Raw genomic sequence first — 21,737 nt, forward strand, 5'->3', positions numbered from 1 at the left:
AGTTTTACAACCCACGTATGAGTGAAAGCACACGGTTAACTTTTTCTGTCTCACTTATTTGGGGGTCAAATATCGGTGACAGAAGATCTGATTTTGGGTCGTGGGCATACAACACAATATACAGATTATGTATGCCAACAATGTACTCTTGAAATCTACATAATTTTATTAACCAATGTCACCCCCAATAAATTTATTTAAAAAATACACTCAATACCAATTAACGCTTTTCTATGCAAAATAATAGGTTACAGTATTAATTAAAACTTGTATTTTTAAATGAGCAAATGTAGTGAAAAGGCCTGACTCCTAGACTTCCCTTAAGGTTCTCTCCGCGTCTTCACTGAGCTCCTCCACCCACAAGCTAGAGAAGATCCAGCAGGAGACTCTGAGGCCTTAGACGACGGTGGAAGCCACCGTCGGAAGTTGCCTGAACACCTCTTGGGCAGTGAGACGAGATGAAATAAACTTTCATATGTTAAGCCACTAAAATTCTGGGAATGTTTATCAAATCCATTCACTTATTCAAATCAATACAACCAACCTTGAGTATAAGAAAGTTACTAGTTTAAGTGATTAAAAAAATTGTTTTAAATAATAAACGAACCCCACATCCTATTGATGGTATACAGGTGATAAAAATAAATTCTTCGCTAACTTGCATGCAAATACAATCTAGCTAAGGACAGGTTACACCACATACAAATGAAAATTTTTATTTGTTTAAAGTTACATCATCCCTTTCTTAAACTGAAAAGTAAAAAAAAAAAAAAGTTTTTCTCTGTAGTCTTTTGTTCTAATTTAGAAAGCTAAATAAGGGATCAGCCCTGGCTGGTGTAGCTCAGTGGACTGAACATGGGCCTGCAAACCAAAGGGTCAGTGGTTTGATTCCCGGTCAGGGCACATGCCTGGGTTGTGCACCAGGGCCCCAGCTGGGGGCACATGAGAGGCCACCACACACCGATGCTTCTTTTCCTTTCTCCTCCCCTTCCCCTCTCTATAAATAAATGAAATCCTTTTTTAAAAAGGAATCAAACACAATGATATATTTATAACTTCAAACCTACTCATATATTCAAAAATCCCAATGGCAGCTTAGTAGGCAATGTTTCCTGCCAACCTGAAGAGAATTTAAATAGGAAGTATGAGCTATACCTTGAAATCTTCCTCAATTTTGTCTCAGAAAAATAAAGCTGTCAAAAACCACAGTCAAAACTAGTATCTAGACATTGTAAATATGATTGTTAATATTAAGTACAGCCATTTCTGGTATTAATGTTAAAAATGGGAAGCTCTCCCAATTCCAGGTTCTTCGTGCACTGAAAACCCTGCTGTGACCACAGCCGCCCCCCCGCCCCCCCGCGCCCCAACCCCTCTCACGTCCTCCCTGGGAACGTGCGGGCGCTTCCTTCGTCCTGTCCCCAGCATTCCCGTGTACCCTGGGTCGGACCTCTCACCTCAATTCAAACACTGGGACCCGAGTTTTGAGAAATTCTCTCATATGACTTTTCTTTTAATGTTCAGCATTTGCTCTGTTCTTTTTCTAAAACTATCCTAAATCAAATGTAAACACCACCTGGGTATTTACTCAATTTACATGTCATTCTGTTTCTGTATATACCCTTGATTAACTTAGTTTATAAGCTAAGAACAGTGAGTCCGAGATAAAAGTCTGAGCAATGACTCTCTAAACACCAATCTCCATCTTCCCTGTATGACTGTTGGTAAAAGGAGCCAAATTCCGAACATCTGCTGAATTTCTTTTGGTGCAGGATAAAATAAAATCTCTAAGATTTTTAAATATCTTACTCAGTAGTTACTGCAGTCTTTCAAAATCAGTAACAGGAATTCATATACATGTAATTACTTAAACCATTTCTAAAATCAAATAATTTTTCATCAGGGAGAGAAGGAACATCTTCAAAGCCCGACGTGCACACACGCACAGGCCAGGAACACGTGGACCCGTGAGGCTATAAACCGCCACGGAAAACTCCCACGCAGAGACAGAGCAGACACATACAGGGAGCTTCTCCGGGTAAGTTTAGCCAAGGAATGAAACATCGGAGAAAAAAATGGATCTATAATTATTATGAAATCTCCCACTTATTAATTTTATTTCTACCGCTTTCTTTTTCCCTTTTGCCATTTCAAAGAGTAAGGCCAAGAATCTTTCCTTAAATGTCGCCTATCCCCTTGGACAATTTCTAATCCTTCCCTCATCATCTAGCTTTCAGATCCGTCCTAGCAAACATTCCCCCTAGAAACGTGCTGCGTTTCCTACCTCCGTGTCTAACAGTAAGCTCTACGCCTGCGGTAGGTCCCTGTCCTTTCTGGAGCGCTGTCCATGGCACTAAAATCCCCATGTAAGTTAATTATAAAGGGTTACTTTTAGAAATTGGCCATCAAAAGAACTGTTAAGTTAAATACTGCCCCAAACACGTCTAACTCCCGATCCACCTACTTTCATCATGAACTCTTTCGATATTGAAGGCTCTGCTATGTTGATTCAAACTTAGCTGCTGTTCGTGGAGGTCCACAGGAATGGGGTTTATGCCAGTCCCTTCGAGGTATAACCTGATTCGCTGCCTCCACAGCCACCTTGGAAGAATGAAAAGCAAGTTACTTTAGGATAGAATAAATTAAAAATTAGACATTATAACTTTACCAAATTAAAAATTCACTTAAAAAAACACTAGTTATTCCAGAACAAATTATTCCAGAAACCTAAAAAGCACAGGTTCCTGCTTAGAGACAGATTTAGAAGTTTATTTCTCTGTTCAATTATAACAGAAATATTTAATGTATGTCTACAAAATCTCCCAATAATTTGAATTCCTCAAGTCATATTCTTTATCAAGGGTCCAGTGAATCCAAGATGCTGAGCCAGGTATAATTGTGTTGTGCTCATCAGAAAGTATAAGATATGCCAAAAAAAGGGGGATTCTGAAATTGAAATAATATTGTGTTGAGGTGGTCAGATTAGATAAAAATCCTTCACCTTAAGCTTAAATGACATTTTTGGTAAAAAGTAAAGAAGAAAAGAATCAGGTTTGATTGATTTCAAAACCAAAAACTGATGTATCAAAAAAACCGATGGGACGCAGTCTACCAGACCCACGTACAAAAACATACTCTCACTTGGCAGCTACAGTCACTTGCAGCGGTGCCAAACTTCTGAAATGACCAGAAGCGAGAACCATTATTAATGACGCCAGAAGTCAGAAACATGCACTACAGTTATCCACATACCCAGAGGAAAAGCTTTCTCAAGCTACGAATTCCGGTCCAAGCCAGGGAGTCAAAAGCGGTGCCACTGGGCTCTCGCTAATGCAATCGGCCACCCCACCGCCACTCCTCCCTCACCCCTCTCTTCTGGGGGCAGTCTGACCGCTGAACAGAGTCAGTGCAAGAAATACGGGAAAACCCATCCCAACTGCCTAAGAAATAGTTGACATGTAAGACAGCGATCTACCAAGCTATCTCAGCAGGGCTGGAGTGTAAATCTAACCCTCTGTCATTCTGGACGGGAGAAGATGAGGATGAGAAGTACAACATCTCAGCAAACTGGAACACTCAGTTTTAGCCAATAGTGTTAACTGTCTTTCTACCAAACTGCCAGGAACGTGTAACAAGGTTAAGAAAGTGGAGACAGGACCTCTATCTCACCGAAGGAGAAAAACGTCTACTTGCAACTACTTCCTAGGCCAGCTGGCGTCTGTCAGGGTTTCTCTGCTGTGGTTCCATCGGACTAGGAGAAGGTAAGGTAGGTGTGGTTCTGACCCAGCTGACGTACGGCTTCTCATGACTACTGTTGTAACTATGGGCTAAACCAAATCTCATCCCATTCAGTGTCACTGCATTTTAATGGCACACATTTGTTAACAATAGTAAGAAATTCCTACCTGAACTCACCGCGATAGAACTTCTGTAAGGCTTCTGGGAAGGAATGTGTGTATCGAACAGGAAGACATAAATGACCCTCAGACCTTTAAGGGGGATTTGGGGTGGTATAAAGGGAAGAAGAAAAAACAATTCAAAAATCACATGAAATTTCTTAAAACTTCTACTCTATACTCAACTTTTTGCCACAAAATTGTATTTTCAACAAGGACAAAAAAAAAGCAAATAGACAGTTTAAGTCCAGCTTTACTGCCATAATACACAATACTACTTAATTTCCACATCACAGTGAAACTGAAAAGACAATCATTTTGCCACCGACTGCCCTGCAAAATCACCTGATAGCACAGTGCTGTTTGCATCTTACCTTTAAATTATTTAACTATTAACTGTGGGCACGCCACTTTAACATCAGCTCCTTCATCTCCATGCAGTAACATAGGCCACCAATCTCAAAAGGTTATTCTGAGGAATCAAGCTAATTTTTATGTGAAAGTGTTTTGAACTATAAACCTCTTTTAAGTGTCATTTAAAATATTCCAAGTCATTAAAAGAAAACTCAGAAAGCTTAATCCAATGTAATGCTTCATTTACTCAAAATGTTATCAGGATAAACTCCTTCGAGGAGTTAACAGCGTGACGTAGACAGAACACAGAGTTGCTGTTGTTTTTTTCATTGCAAATTACAAAGTGCTAAGATTGCCTATAGGCTGCTACAGGAAGAGGAGAGAATGTGGCACCTAACATGAGGAAAGGTGTCCAGGAAGCTCAAGGAGCATCAATCTTGAAGGAAAGGTTGAGAACACCCTTCGAGACCACACCCTTGGTAATGCCTGTAAGTTAACTTGTGAGTGTGAAGAGCAGGAAAACAGGTCTTCGCAAAGCTGTGATTAGCCAGTGTCTTTACCCGAGAGTTGGGTCAACGCTGAGGTCTAAGACTTTCTGTTCTCTGCAGTGCCTCACATAGTGCTAAGTAAATAAAAGGTGTCAACAGTCACTTGACAGAACAAGCCCTGCGGCCAGCTGCAGGTCTAAAGCCCCCTGGGGAGCAGAAGCTCGCCTGCGCCTGCCGTGAGTCGGACAGCAGCTAGAGCTATCAGCCCCTGAAAGCCTGCCCCGGCCTGGAGGGTGCACAAACTGGTGCTAGCTGTTGGCAAGAGGCCTCGATTCCTCTCCAGTGAGCCTCTCCATGGGGCTGCTTAGATATCTCACACCACGGTGGCTGACTTACCCCATAATGAGTAATCCAAGAAACTGCAATATGAAGCTGCAATATCGTTTTAATACCTAGACTTGGAATCCATACACTGATCCCACACACCACGGTGGCTGACTTGCCCCACAATGAGCAATCTAAGAAACTGCAATATGAAGCTGCAACATCATTTAACACCTAGCCTTGGAATCCACACGCTGACACACCGTATTCTATTGGTCACGCAGGCCAGCCCTGATTGAACATTGAAGGGGAACCACACAAATAGGTGTAAATACTAGGAAGCTTCTACCTTGCAGGCTGGCTACCACATGCACGCTCTCTCTCATTCTGATTATTAAGCATTCAAATGTCACATTTACCAGGCTTAGTAAAGTGAGTGCAGAATGCAGAAGAGACCAGCAGAAATTATATATTTAATTTAGATGAATGCGCGTAAGGATCTAGTAAGAAATAGATCCTCTAGCCCAAGTCAAGCCTTCCATGCCTGAAGCCCAAGATGGCATCCGACTATAAACTCATGAGAAACGCCACACCAACGCCACCCAGCCCAGCTGCTCCTGAATTCCTCACACACAGAAACTGTGAGAGATAATCGGTGATTATTAGTGTTTTAAGCCTCTGAGTTTTGGTGTGATATGTTATGCAGCATTTGATACTTAATACACAGGAGAAGAAATTTAAGTTGAGCATTAACTTCGGGGCTTATGTAAGGATTGTGAAAGACCACAGTGCTTAAGAAAAGAAATCAGGCAAGCTGAGTTACTCAACAAGTTAGCAGGCTTCACCCACTTCTACCTGAAGGCAAGAAGAGAAACCAAAGGACCTGTGAAAGCTATTATTCCTGGTGAAAGTCAGAGAGGCAACACAGTCAACTCAGCATTCCAAAATCCCCACGGCTTATATGAGTATTAAGTCATCTTTTTAAAGGAAAATATACTGTAAAAAACAATATGAAATTTGAATATAGAAATATCTGGAATCTCTTAATGATATAAAAATATGCCATTAAGAAGTTCTAAAATACATATACATCAACAATGAGGGCAATCAAAAAATAATAACTGAACCAATGATGTCAATTACTTACGCTTAGGGAATCTTAACTCAGCTAGGTGGGGGTCCTCACCCTGCTCCCTAAGATCATTTAATGAATCATTCATTTCAAATTCTGGTTTCCTACTGACTATACAGAACACTGTAACAGTGATAGAGAAATTAAAACACAAAGTCCTATACTCGGGGAATTTTGTCAGGTGGAAGGAAGAAAGAAATCAAGCAGGGTATACAACATGAGGGGTAAGTGCTCTGTGTGCAGGGGGACTTACAGTCAGGGCCCGGGGCAGGCGCCAGTCTGGAATGAGTGAGAACCACTGAAATGAGGAGGTGGTATTAGGGCACTCCGGGCAAAAGCACATACAAAGGCATGAAAAGAACATGGCCAGTGGAGGACTCACTCTTTCCAGTCCCGCTATCTTCAGAACCAGCAAAGCTCCTCACCAGCAAACCCCTCCACACGTGAGCCTCCATGCACGGCATCAGCCTATGTTCACACACTACATTTGCACTTAAGAGCAGCCGTTAGGGCGGAGGGTGGGGGAGTTAGACGAAGGTGGTCCAAAGTGCAAACCTCCAGTGCTAAGTACTGGGGACATAATGTACGACATGATGACTACAGTTCACTCTGCTGGATGGTATATTTGAAAACTACCAGGAGAGTAAATCCTAAGAGTTCTAACAAAGGGAAAAAAACTTTTTTTACTTTTTTTTCTGTATCTAAAGGATGATAGATGCTAACTAAACTTATTGTGGTAACCATTTCAAAACATATGTAAGTTAAACCATTATGCTGTATACCTTAAAATATACAGTGATGTATGTCGATCATAGCTCAATAAAACTGGGAAAAATACAATTCAAAAAAGAAGAACAGCCTTTAGAAAGGACTGCAGGCTGTTCCCTGAGGGGCGTCAGTGCTATTTTTTAAGTGAAGAAGGTATGGTATGAGGAAATGAGGCTGGCTGCAACTACAAAAGCACACAGGCAAAAGCGGATGGTGAAAGATCATGTGTACTACACGCTAAGAAATCTACAATGTACCCAGAAGGTCATGGATTTCAGTTACAAGATTTTACTTGAGCCCTGCCTGGTGTGGCTCAGTAGACTGAGCACTAGCATGTGAACCAAAGGGTCACTGGTTCAATTCCCAGTCAAGGCACATGCCTGGGTTGCGGGCCAGGTCCGCAAGGGGCACATGAGAGGCAACCACACATTGATGTTTCCCCCTCTTTCTCCCTCCTTTCTCCTCTCTCTAAAAATAAAATCTTTAAAAAAAAAAAAAAAGATTTTACTGGAGGAGTAGACACAATCAGACCTATACTTTGGAAAGAACAGGAAGGCACCGTGTAAAGGATGGGTTGAAAAGGGTGAGAGTGGAAGCTATTTTAATAAAAACCAACTACAAACGCCTGAGTTATGATTAGGAGCAGTGAGAGCAGCGAGGATGGCAAGAGACGGATTCGAAGGTAGGGTCCCTAGAACTTAGACTTAGCTCCTTAACCAATCTGATGAGAGAGGTGAGGGTTGGGTAACCACAGCTTGAGCACAGGCTATGACTCCGTTCATCAAGTGTGGAGGGGAGGGGAAAGGAGATAGGCTCCTCTGTAGATACATTACATTAGTAATGCCACTGGATATATTTAAGTAGGGGACAACATAGCTAAAACAGCAGAAGGAAATGGGAAAAAAAGGAGATAAGGACACAGAATAGTCAAGGACCAGGTATAGTCTTATATGTCACAGTTAAGGTGAACAACTGTCACACTTTGCCTGGGACTGACAATTTTCCCGGGACCTAGGAGTTTTAGTGCAAAACTAGGAAAGTCCCTGACAAAACAAGATGAGATGGTCATCCCAGCCATAATAAAGAACTAGATTTTTTTTCTGAGAACCACCATAAGAGGCCAAGCAGAGAAGTCACACAACAGTATCAAACTTTCACCAAATGATCACTTCGGCTGCAGAGGGGAGGAGAGACTATAAATAAGAGTAAGAAAGGAAGCGGAATCAGTGTTGGATATCAAGATTTTGGAGTCGCCGGGATCTAAGTTAAAACCATACACATTAATCAGTTATTCTAAAGACAGTATAAAGAAGAGGAAAAACCCAGAGGATAATATGTGAAAACACCAGCAGGTAAGCAGTGGCCAAAGAACAAGATCCTTTGAAAGAGACAGTGACAACGAAGTGGCCATAAAGGTAGGAAGAAAGGGGCATCCTAAATGCCAAAGAGGCGCAGATGCAACAGGGGACCAGTCAGCACCGGAAAGTCCCCAGAACGCAAGCAGGACCAGACCTAAAATGTCCAGCGGGCTCAGTAACCAGAGCAGCACCAGTGTGCGAGGCAAAGGCAGCATCAACGAGCTGGCTGGGGGCAGGTCCAGGGAAGACTGCAGAGGCTGAGAAAATAACTGTCAAGTAAGGAAGAGGAGATACCAAGCCCCCGGGGGGAAAGCAAGGGAAAAGAAAATAACCAAGACAGTGACACCAGATAAAGGACTTACTAAATTTTCATGCAAGATGGAAGTCTATAAGTTTTTAGCCTAAAAGGAAATCAGGTGTGAAGGGAGAGAAGAGGAAAGGAAATGACAGAATAAGGTTGATTTTTAAGTGTGAGAAAAAGCTGCAGTTCTAATCCAGTGACTTCCGTTTCCTTTACGGGAGAAGCGTGTGTTGAAGGAAGAAGGGTAAGAAAAGCCAGGAGGATACAGAAGCTGAAGAGTGACCCCTGAGGGAGCTGTCACAGAGAAAGGGAAAGGGAAAGAGATGACATGGGCCAAGTAGGAAGCTTTCTGAGCGCGTCTGAGAGCGCAGTCCTAAGTGCTGGAAACTCTAAACGGAAAGTAACTTTGAGCCACCGAACTGGGCCACCAAGCACCAGTGCCTATGACTTTTTTCCCACCTGGTATCCACAGTGCTGATGTAGGAATGGAAAGGATGATTAACTGATCTAGGATTAAGCAGAAAGATAACAGTACACAATATTTAAGAAATCTATCAAGAAAGTAGGGAAGAATTAAGTGAAGAAAAGAGAGGGAATCAACTTGGTAAAAATCAAAGGGTAGATTTAGCAGGATTGGGGGAATAAGGCTGCTGTTACAGTAGGAGGCTGTGGTTAGAGTGGAATTAAGATCGGAGAGATGGGGAAATCCTAGATGACCACCAAGCCCAGGTATGGTCATGGCTGTGGGCAGCTGCAACAGAATGAAAGTCAATGTCAGTGAGGCTGAGGAAAGAAGGAAAAACGATGATAAAATGTGGCCTATTCATTAAGTCAGTGAAGTCACCGGATATCAGTGGAGGCATAACCAGGAATGTAGATGAGAGTCGTAAGAAGGAACAGAAGACGGAATACTATTAATTCATCCCTCTTCAGCAATACCGAAGGTTGCTAACGCTCACCTGGGGCAAGGGTCAGGTCGATTCTGTCTCAGGTACTACTCCCAAACTACCTGGGAAGTCAGATGTGAGGACTCGTCTGTCCCGTATCAAAATTTCCTACCGCCAATGCCAGTTAAATATACATTTCTCATGCCTGAGCTAAAAACAAGAGCTGTGTTCCTGAAAACAACTACACAGAAGAAACTTCTGTTAGAGGTAGAGATCTATTCTATATGCCTGAATTCCGTCACTAACTGCTTTCGGAACATGGTTCTCGTGTTCACAACAGCCAGGAGCAACGATGCTTCCAGTTAAACATTATGCGCCACAGTCAACTCCTTGGAGCAACAGAACCCAGCAACAACTACCGTGCAGACAATTAAGAATGTTCAGATTTATCATAAACAGATACTATGCAAAGCAAATCATAAATGTCTATATGTATTACACTAAAAAAAGCCAAACAAACGAACAAAAACAAAACAAAACATGTTTTTCCTTACCGTTCTGGGTCAGTGTTTACTCCAATAACTGGTTTAAGTCTGTCCAACACTTTGCTTGCCGCCAGGAGCATTGTGCCATCACCTGAAGGACAGACAACACAGCCAGGCTTATTACAAAACCGCATCCTTTGAACACTGGTACTTTTGCTTGAACAAAAAAAAAAAGAAATGGCCCAAATGAAAGGACAGATCAAAGCTCCAGAAAAAATACAACTAAGCAACGAAGAGACAGCCAACCTATCAGATGCACAGTTTAAAACACTGGCCATCAGGATGCTCACAGAATTGGCTGAATTTGGTCACAAATTAGATGAAAAAATGACGGCTGTGCTAAGTGAAATAAAGGAAAATGTACCAAGAACCAATAGTGATGGGAAAGAAACAGGGACTCACATCAACGGTGTGGACCAGAAGGAAGAAAGAAACATTCAACCAGAACAGAATGAAGAAACAAGAATTCAAAAACATGACGGGAGGCTTAGGATCCTCCAGGACATCTTTAAATGTTCCAACATCCAAATCATAGGGGTGCCAGAAGGAGAAGAGGAAGAGCAAGAAATTGAAAACGTATTTGAACAAATAATGAAGGAGAACTTTCCCATTCTGGCAAAGGAAACAGACTTCTAGGAAGTCCAGGAAGCTCAGAGAGTCCCAAAGAAGTTAGACCCAAGGAGGAACACACCAAGGCACATCATAATTACATTACCCAAGATGAAAGATAAGGAGAGAATCTTAGAAGCATCAAGAGAAAAGGAGACAGTTACCTACAAAGGAATGCTCATAGGACCTGTCAGCTGATTTCTCAAAAGAGACCTTGCAGGTAAGAAGAGGCTGGAAAGAAGTGTTCAAAGTCATGAAAGGCATCCAAGATTGCTCTATCCAGCAAAGCTTTCATTTGGAATGGAAGGGCAAATAAAGTGCTTCTCAGATAAGGTCAAGTTAAAGGAGTTCATCATCACCAAGCCCTTATTATAAGAAATCTTAAAGGGACTTATCTAAGAAAAAGAAGATAAAAAACATGTACAGTAAAATGACAGCAAACTCACAGTTATTAACAACCAAACCTAGAACAAAAACAAACTAAGCAAACAACCAGAACAGGAACAGAATCACAGAAATGGAAATCACATGGAGGGTTCTCAGTGGGGAAGTGGGTGGGGCGACAGAGAATAAGAAACCAATGAATGGTAGGTAGGAGACAGACACGGGGGCATTAAGAATAGTACAGGAAATGTAGAAGCCAAGGAACTTATATATATGACCCATGGACATGAACCAAAGGGGGGGAATGTGGGTGGGAGGGAGTACACAGGGCAGAGGGGAATAAAAGGGGGGAAATGGGACAACTGTAATAGCATAAGCAATAAAATATATTTTTTAAAAAACCTAACCCTCTGAATCATACTTGAAGTTAAATGCACAGCTTGAATAGACACACAGAAACATACACTTGGAACCTCACCGTAACATCATTCACTTAAAAAGGGAAATGTTACATAAAACAGATCTTTTTAAACTTGATTCTGGAAATCCAAAACTCTGCCTTATGGGAGGAGGACTCTGCAGGCTGCGCCACAGCTGGGCCGCAGGGCACCCGCAGTGTGGGCATCAAGGAGCACTTCTGTACGCACTTCTTTATCTCAGTGCAACTATTACCTCCTGCGGCTATGACAGCATCTGCCCATCGAACCGTTTCTTCATCATATTCTCTCCTCTTCACTAGACGGACCTCAATCCCCTCGTTCCTGAGGCAAAACACAAAGTATAGGTTGTAGAGAAGTTCCACTAGCAACATAAAGGAGTGTGTTTTCTGAGAGGCAGATCATTACAATGGAAATATAAAATGAACACTTTTGTTTCATAAACAAATGTATGTTTAGCTTTGTAAAGTAAGCTTCATTTTATTTTAATTGCAGCAGCCAGTTAACTATCAGTCAGGAGGCATATGAACAAAGTCAAAGTTAATGCTTTCTTTACTTTCTCTATTTTCTCTACTGATGTTAAAATTCATTAATACAAAAATGGCCCAGAAGACTAACACCTTGAGACATATTTTTTAATTACAAAACTATATAGCTATTCATTTAAATCCAATAAATATTCATTAAGTGCCAGATGCTGAAATAGTGACTAAAGTAATTTCTAATTTGCATGTTCTCACACTGATTCTCCTATGTACACATAAACATATTCACTAACTACACTGGGCCCCAAATTAACCGAAGTTTCTATAATGATAATTTTTAGACAAATGTTATAAAAAAACACCCACATAATTCAGCATTGTCTAAGAAATAAAACTTTACACAGTTGAATTTACACAATAAAACAGCCGAAGCCTGCTCTGTACAGAAATAGCCCTTTGTAGACCAACCACTTCTCAGACAGGGCAAGCAACTGAAAATCTGTGAAACTTTCAGAGTACGATAAAAATTTCCTTAGAAACACTACATCAGGTCCATTAACCACAATATCATTTTATGAAAGTGATTTTATAATGACAATCTTTACTGAAAACCTAACGACTGCCCTGGCCAGTATGGCTCAGTGAGGTGGCCATCGTCCCAAAGTTAAAGGTCACGGGTTCAGTTCGAGTCCCAGTCAGAGCACACACCTGGGTTGCAGGTCCAGTGCTTCCGCTCCTGCCACCTCCCCACCCCACACCGGCCCCTGGTTTGGGGGGGATGTTAGTTTAGAGGGGGTGTTGAGGCACACACGGAAGGCAATCAATCAATGTCTCTCTGACATTGATGTTTCTCTCCCTCTCTTTCTCCCTCCCTCCCCCTCTCTAAAAAATAAAACATTTAAAAAAAAACTGAAAAAAAAAGTAAGGATTAGCTTCTAGTTAGGGAAAAACTGGAATTCCTGACTACAAAAACCCACCCAAAATCCAATCCCACAGACTTACCGTAAACTATCTAGAATATGCTCAACATTTTTGGTGTGAATATGATGTCGTTCAAGCAGTCCACTGTAGCTAGAGCCTTTCAATGCAAGCTACATCAAAATAAAAAAAAAGTTTTGTCTTATTAGATGATATATAGTACATATAACATATTTCCTTAAAAAGTCCTACATAAAACAGAATGAGGTTTTATCTGAAAGCACATTTTAATGACTACTTGTGAAACTTAAGTTTAAAGTGCACTAGAAAGTCTGATTTCAGAAAAATCACAATACCAAATACATTGTTTCCTGAATCATGTAGTCAACAGGCTCTCATAATCTGCATGTTTTAAAACTGGAGTGTTTTCTCTTTTAAGTGGATTTTTAACAGATCGCATTTGGCCACTCGAAGATCAAAGGTAAACCAGTATCTTAGAAGGCAGGTGACTTTTGTTCCAGTTGGATGTGCAGCCCTCTCGTGTTCAGATTCATGGACTCTGTTGGTGTTTACCCTGCTCAAGCCAAACAAAGGGCGGGTCAGCTCCCTGAGTGGGTAACTTTTAGATAGGAAGACATGCTACCTTTCAAGAATTCTCTCTCCCAGTCTATTGGAATGACATTTTATAATGTCACACTCTTACCTTCAATACTCTCCTTCTAAAGTATACCTTCTAAATAATGCATAAAGTAAAATGCTAGGAGAGAAATTCAGGAATATCCTCAATGAAGGTCCATTCAAATCATCCAACAGGAAACTGATCCACTGGAGTAAGTGCTAGAATTAAAAGCATGCTATCTTTTTCCGTCTCCCAAGTCCCTTGTTCCTTGCCTCTTTAGGATGCAGGCTCCGTGTTCAGTGCCTGTCTAAAATGCCATCTTAAATATCTTTTGTTTTCAATCATCACTCACGATTATAAAGTAAAGTCAATTTTAGATAGAATTTTTAGTAATGTGTATTTTACTTTTTAAAATGGCTATAAAATAACACAACATGAAAGATGCATATAGAAAGAAAATTTTAATTAGGTAGAACCTTGTTACCCCAAGATAATCTGTATTAATTATATTTGACACATACCTTCCCAATCTTTTTTGTTTGTAAGTACTGAGTTAAGGGTTTCCAAAGAGGAGCACAGGACCCATTTGGCTATGTGAAAATTAATACACAGATGATAAGGCACAAAGATACACACTGGATCGGACAGCCTGTGCAACAGCTTAACGCCTAGACCTAAGTCTCATATTCAGGGCAAACCAATAACAAATTTTTTTTTTAAAGAAAAGCAGTGACCATGGTAATAATTAGATGAACTTTCATTTGCTCATTTAATCAAGAAATCAACATGAACCAGGTTTGGAAAACCACTCTAAGAGTAGAATTGCTGAATATGAATGCACATAGCATTAACTTCAGATTATCATCACTCAACTACAGGCAAACTAAAACTACACTACCTCCCTCTCAATGAATACGGATCACGATGCTGCTTCTTCTGTACTCTCTCCCTGGGGACTCTCTAGTTGAAGGCTTTCTTTAATACAGATCTGTATGCAGGTGCTGACGACTCTCAATGGCTGTCTCTAACTTACTGGCCTAACTTTAGCACTCCGAATGAATGCACCCAACAATGTACTAACATCTTCCTCTGGATAGCTAACAGGCATCTCATCCTACCACGGACAATTCATGATTTTGTAGCAGAATAGTTACGATGCTGTAATGTCACAATAATTGTCTCTCATAAGCCCATCTCGAGAGTGAACATTTATACAGCTAGAAATTGAGCTCTAAAAATTAAATTTATTCATTCAAATATCTGAGTGCCCACTACTGGGTTCACTTGAACATTAGTTGAGCTCAATCAAATGTATCAAATGGAGTACTAAAAACTGCTAAGGACAATGAGGGCTAATTCAAATGTACAGTAAGTCAGATTTACCGTCTCTAATCCGCTATAAATAAAATTTAAGGGTAGCTGCCCTCAGACTTCAATTCCCGGTCCAGATTTTTATCTTATGTTCCAATCTTTGGTTTGGACCAGATAGAACATGTACCCGGGAATAAAGGATACAAATGCTACTCTGGTGGTTCAGAAGCTTTGGTGCTTACTTCCAGGCTCTCAGAAAAATCTGGAAAATTAAGGTTATTCAGCAGCTGAGTGTTAGAAAACTTAGGTTTTCGACTGGGAAGGGAGACTGAATTTGTGGGGAAAATAATTTTGGAGAACAAACAAAAAAACTTCAAGTGTTTCCATGATTTTAGTAAGTTTTCCAAGCAATGCTAAAATCCCAAATCTAAATACAAAGTTCATTTAGCATCAGAGTATCTAATATTGGAGCAGAAATCTCATTTCTTAAGTTCTTGTTCCCACTCAAACTTCTTGTAAACTAACTCTCTCATAACTTACGTGTCAATTAGAGAATACAAGTTATTATGTTATTTTCTTTAAAGCTCTAACTGGTTTAAGTAGTACACTTCATTCACATGGACTGGCTCAACTAGGCGGGTAAGAAATAAGGCATTTTTAAAAATTACTTAAGCATCAATTAGAAAGTCTTAAAAGTATTCAACTTGCTGTCATATTTTTTTAAATGTTTCAAAGTCTGGTAAGAAACTTCTAACTACTGAAAAAAAAAGACATCTAAAAAGTCTTCTAAAAAAGACTTCTAAAAATGAAAGACTTAAGTCAAAGACTTAAAAACATTCTTTAATCAGACAACAAAAGAATTGAATTCTTTGCAAAATGTGTTATAATTAAGAGGGTTAGACAAATTATTGAAATTTAGAACAGTCTCAATTCTGTACTACTACACCTTAGGTATCTGTAACAAAGACTATTTTTTTTTCAAAAACTTATTTTGGTACATATGTGCATTTAAAAGAATATTTTAAAATATGGTTCACCAGGATACCAGAAAAAGCGGTATGAATCTAAAAGATCTACAGACACATTTTGGATTAAGCAATAGTGTCTTCTACAAAACTTCCAAAAGCCAACATCATCTCTCCCCACACAGTTCTGATGTAAAAGCGCAGCAACATGAGGAGATAAAAGGAAGATTCAAAATGGAAAGAAATTTACCCCACCTTAAGGTCAGATGTGATAGTTACGCTATTTTCTAAGTGACCCAAACACTTACTTTAATTATACTTCACCAAAACTGAATTTCTTACAAATACAAACTTAAAAACTTGTTTTACCTCAACTGAGCATTACTACTTCATACACCATGTAATTTCGACAAAAGCTCAGCAAGGGAAGGAAACACATGAGAAATGCACAAGCTTTTGAGACAATGAGTTTAACATATAAACTCACTGGTCATAATTTAAGTACTCTTAACAGCTGATGCACTTAACTAAATGGTAGACTGTTACTCAAAATTGCCTTAAAAGGGTCAGTGACCTCTAACTAGCAGCTAGAAAGTAAACTACACTCACCTGGCCTAGTGCAATGACCCTGAAGTGTTTCTTCAGATACACTTGGTATTCATCTTGGATCACTGCTATTCCACTTACACTCTCTCCCAGGCTCTCACTTTTATTTTCCCCACTGTTACCGTCCCACCTCCACATTCATCTTCTGAGCTCTATTTCCCCATTCCCTGATATGTTGGTAATGTCCCAGTTTCCATCTTTGGCTTTCCTTTTTCAAAAATTCTTTTATTGCCCTGGATGGCGTAGCTCAGTGGATTGAGCGCGGGCTGCGAACCAAAGTGTCGCAGGTTCGATTCCCAGTCAGGGTACATTCCTGGGTTGCAGGCCATGACCCCCAGCAACTGCACACTGATGTTTCTCTCTCTCTCTCTTTCTCCCTCCATTCCCTCTCTGAAAATAAATAAAATCTAAAAAAAAATTCTTTTATTGTTGTTCGATTACAGGTATCCCCATTTTCCCCCATTACTCTCCTCTCCCTACCCACCCCCCACAGTTAAGCCCCCTCCCCCACCATTGTCTTTGTCCATGGGTCCTTTATGCCTGTTCCTTGACTTTCTTACCTGCTCCCGCTCCACTTTCCTTACCTCCCCACTCCAGAGACTTGATCTACCAAGCATACACCAGTAACTATGAAATCTAGACTTAATTTAAGGCTTTCTCTTGAGCTACAAGCTCAAATTTTAAAATCCGCCCAGAGGTAAATCAAATACGTCTCCCCCAAAACATCTAAATCTAATCACATATCTCTCCTTCAGATTTGTTCTTCTGAGTCCCATGTATCAGTTAGTAATACTTCCCCTGACCTCGTCAACAGAATAAATCCAGGTAGCCCCTTTAATTCTCCCCTTACACTCCAACTCACAGCCAGTCACAGAAGGCCAGTAATTAAAATGTGTTAAAACTGTTTCTCCAATCTGTCCTTTACATTCATGAAGCCACTGCTTGAGTTCCGGACATCAGCTCTTACCTACTTTCATGCAATAGCCTGCTTCTAGAGTTTCTCAACTAGTTCCTTCTTTGAAAGTGTGATTTCCCATTGTTTCAACCTAACCACCACCTTCAGAAGCCTGCTTTCGAACCAGTCCCAGAACACTGTCTCAGAAACACTGACCCTCCTCACTTCCCTCCCGTGGGAAAAGAGGCAGGGGGGAGCAGGGGTTGTATTCCACCACCACAGAGTGGAAAACCACTGCGAGGTGAAACCAGCCCCTTCACGGGACACAGAACACCTTTCCAAGGGCCAGCCTGTCTGCTGAGCCTCAATATACTTCCTCTTGAACAATGACTGCCAAACCGCCCTTACAGTGGTCGCCAGGGCAACCTAATGATCACAGCCAGCATTATCAAAGAGAAAATACACTGCCCTACATGTAACAAGACTAAATTGTCTCACGTTATCTTTTATTTTAAATATGAGTACATGAAATACATCTCCGTCATGCTGTAAAGTTTTTGGCTGTGGATTTCAGTAAAAAAATGTTTGACTTCTTTTCACTGGCATAAAAAATGAACTTTCCCACTATCTTGCTAGTACTGTCCTCTCCCCATCATATATGTATTCTTCCTTATTCTTCAATATTTAATTCAAACATCCTAAAATGAAAAGCTGCCATTTCACTTTCATCACATTGCCAAAAATATAAGTCTACAAAGTGCTGATAACAATGTAGGAAATCAGAGTTATTCAACGCTTATGGAAAGTTTACTTGTACTTCTAACTGTAACATTTTTTAAATAGAAAACTTGAAACAATAATGCAATCAGCAGAATAACATAACAGTTAAAATAAACTAGTACACATCAACACAGATAAGCTTCAAAACCAATAGTGAAGAAAATGAAATTTCTAAAGAATAGGCACGTATTCTAAAGAATATATCATCAATGTAACTTTTAAAAAACAAAGCAATATTATGCTTTTTATGGACACAGTCATATTAGTAAATATATAACCTATGCATGTGAAAAGTACATATAACAACTTTAGGTGAGTGGTAACCTCTAGGGAGACAGGAAGCAAAAAATTGGAAGGATGAGGCTTTAGCTATAACTACAATGTATCCTTTAAAAATAGCTGAAGCAAATATGGCAAAAATAAGTATCTTTTAAGTCTACACAGTTCTACACACAACTGTCTAGATATTTCTTGGAAGTTTTCTATATGGTAGAAATATCTCATAACTGAAAATCTAAACTTTAAAAAGATCAGTAAAAAGTTTACTTAAAAGTTAAACTAGTCATAGGTCTTCTTTTAGCCTCCCCTTCATTCCTGCCCTTCCCCAAATTATTCTCTCCCTTCTCTGTATTCCCATGGACCACTTATAGTTATAACACGATTTAATAAGAAGATGCAGTCCTTGCCCTCCAGTCTAAAGAAAGAATTACAGATTACACGCTAAAGTGGAAAGCTCTGGTGTAGCTCAGTGGATTGAGCGTGGGCTGCGAACCAAAGCATCGCAGGTTCAATTCCCAGTCAGGGCACATGCTTGGGTTGCAGGCCGTGGTCCCCAGCAACCGCACATTGGCATTTCTCTCTCTCTTTCTCCCTCCCTTCTCTCTCTAAAAATAAATAAATAAAATCTTAAAAATAAAATAAAGTAGAAAGCTCGAAACCGTAAGTATTATGAAGATACAGTAAAGAACACCCAACACAACCTTAGTGGCCAGAGGGAGGCGTGGCGAGGTTGCTAAGGATGGCTACTGAAAGTGAAAGGGGCTGCAAAAATCAAGACACTGAGTGATGTAAATAAAACCACCCTGAAATGCCATTTTCACCTACCAGGCAGGCCAAGATCCCAAAATACAATAAACTGTTTATGATAAAACAAGCACCTTCACTGCTGGTGAAAGTGTACACTGGTATAGCCTCTAAGGGAAGCAATTTGGCAATACTTACTAAAATTTCAGCCCTGGCCAGTGTGGCTTAGTTGGTTGAAGCACCGACCATAAACCAAAAGGATGCAGGTTCAATTCCCCATCAGGGCACCTGCCTAGGTTGCAGGTTAGAAAGGCAACCATGGATGGCTCCTTCTACCTCACTCTCCTACCCTTCCCCTCTCTCTAAAATCAGTAAGCATGTCCTCAGGTGTGGATAAAATTAATTAACTTAAAAATTTTCGCCCTGGCTGGCGTAGCTCAGTGGATTGAGCGCAGGGTGCAAACCAAAGTGTCGCAGGTTCGATTCCCAGTCAGGGCACATGCCTGGGTTGCAGGCCATGACCCCCAGCAACCGCACATTGATGTTTCTTTTTCTCTCTTTCTCCCTCCCTTCCCTCTCTAAAAATAAATAAATAAAATCTTTATTAAAAAAAGAGTTGGGAAAAAAAATTTTTTAAAAAAGAAAATCTTTGTAAGATTTAAAAAAAATTTTTTTCAAATGCACATGACTTTTGGCTCAGCAATTCCACTTTTAGGTCTCTATCTTAGGAACTGATAGGAATTAACACGTGTAGGAATTAACACAAATGTAGGAATTAACACAACTGTTATTCATTATAGGATATATTTTAATTAAGGCATCTGCACACAATGAAATGCTATACATACTCAAAAAAGAACAGTTTAAATAAATATTATTGAGCAAAACAGGATGAGACAAAGGACATATTTCACTGTGTTGATTTGTACGTATAGATTATTTCTATAAAGAGACGACAAGACCTGATCAGAAATGAAGTTCAACAGATAGACAGGAGCCAGTTCACAAAGGGACTTGTTGGCAGCTAAAGATCACGTAGGTTCTCAAAGTGTGACCGGGGGACCACTCGCAAACCCGGAGAGCCTATTTTTAAAATGCTGAGTCAGCAGCCTTTAAGGGCGTGGTTCAGAAAGGTGGAGTCTGGGAGTTCTCAAAGTGAATCACAATCTTGGGGGGGGGGGCAGGGGGGGGACACTAATTTCAGGCATCTTCACTTTAACAAATTCCCTAGGTGACTCTACAGGTTATGGGGAGCTTTCGAGGAGTTCTCAGCAGAAGAGTCCAGTGGCCAGATGTTCCCTTGAGATACACCACACTGGTGCCTGTGTCTGCAAGATTTGAGAGCAGTGAGGTTTCTGTTTGAAGGCTCTGGCAGTATCCCAGATCGTGTTCTTCAACTTCATAAATCCTCATATTGCATGCACTATACTCACTGCACACCATGTGGCAAAAGTATTATCTGTCCAAGAACTATACAGCCTAAGCTACACTGCTGTTTGCAGAAAACAGAGTCAGGGAAACAAAATCCAAGGTGCTACATCTCCTATATCTGTTAACAAGGCAATAGCTCAGAACAGATTAAACCTGTAATAGAGGGACTGCTAGATGAAATTATTCTATCCCTTTTTGAAAATATTTTTTTAAAATACTATGAGAACCATTAAAAGAACTTTGCAGCTGGGGGAGTAGAAAGTGGACAGTGCTCATTCCTTATTTAGTATAGATCAAACTATTTTTTAATTGAAACGTTTTGGCCAATAAGGCATGTTTATGATGTCAAAAACCTCTCCAATCATCTAAATTAGACCTTTGATTCATCTAAAGGTATAATTTGTGAGTCTCTTGGACGGTGAATGACAGTTCCGCATTTGCCAACAGCTACATCTCTGAGATGTAATAATGGTTTAATTAATCCTTGCAAGGTCCTGAGCCAGCAGAGATAAAAAATTCTTGACTAGAAATCTTCCATTCACAAGAAAAGTCATTGATCAGCTAGAGGAAGGCAAAAGCAAGACTTAAAAATTAAGCAATGTAACAAATACGAAAGGAAAACTGAAATTCAAACTTTGATGAAATTTAAAGGATGTAAATCTTTTGTACATACTTTTATCAACTAAAAAGTATTTCTTTTAATTGTCTGCACTTCTACAATGTGAGAAAAAAAATAAGGCTTCAGGATAGAAAATTATACTGGCATTCCATCCCTCATTTTCCCTTTGCATTTTAACACCTAATGTGAGTAACTTAATTGAGATGTATTAGCAACAAAACCACAGTCACTACCAAAAAAAGAGAACCCTTGTTACAAACTTCAGGTTACCATGACGCTATAGACAAAGAAACCACCAGGCCCAAAGACTCAAATAAGCACTTGGACACTTTCTTTGATACCCAATTCACATGACTCCTTCCCTTGAGTATCTTTTACTCCCAACAAAACAGCAAACAGTAGTAATCATCTTTCCACTCCCAATACAGAATCCCATTTTACAACAACTTCACACAGCCTGGTAGTATTCTCTTCCTGATCTCTCATCAGGGAGATTAGGGAATCCACCTAATGCTCTTCCATTCTGAATAATGACCTTAATATAAATGACAAAACTAACCCAGTAAAATTTAATTGAAATAACAACTATTTCAAAACGGTGT

General features: G+C 40.1%; 1 protein-coding gene across 2 annotated transcripts in view; it reads right to left on the bottom strand.

Moving 5' to 3' along the window:
* The window catches only part of NADK2 (NAD kinase 2, mitochondrial), a 43,737-nt gene that overhangs the window by 19,517 nt on the left and 2,483 nt on the right, over positions 1 to 21,737 (bottom strand). For both annotated transcript variants that reach the window (XM_045847932.1, XM_045847933.1), the window contains exons 2-6: positions 12,971 to 13,059; positions 11,719 to 11,807; positions 10,063 to 10,144; positions 3,906 to 3,989; positions 2,465 to 2,601 (exon numbers count right to left, since the gene is read on the bottom strand). In XM_045847932.1, coding sequence (XP_045703888.1) covers positions 2,465 to 2,601; positions 3,906 to 3,989; positions 10,063 to 10,144; positions 11,719 to 11,807; positions 12,971 to 13,059 — 481 coding nt within the window. The remainder of the gene's footprint in view (positions 1 to 2,464; positions 2,602 to 3,905; positions 3,990 to 10,062; positions 10,145 to 11,718; positions 11,808 to 12,970; positions 13,060 to 21,737) is intronic.

This window comes from Phyllostomus hastatus, unplaced genomic scaffold (genome assembly GCF_019186645.2).
Source record: "Phyllostomus hastatus isolate PE091 unplaced genomic scaffold, TTU_PhHast_1.1 phas_contig_58, whole genome shotgun sequence".
NCBI classification, from domain to species: Eukaryota; Metazoa; Chordata; class Mammalia; order Chiroptera; family Phyllostomidae; genus Phyllostomus; species Phyllostomus hastatus.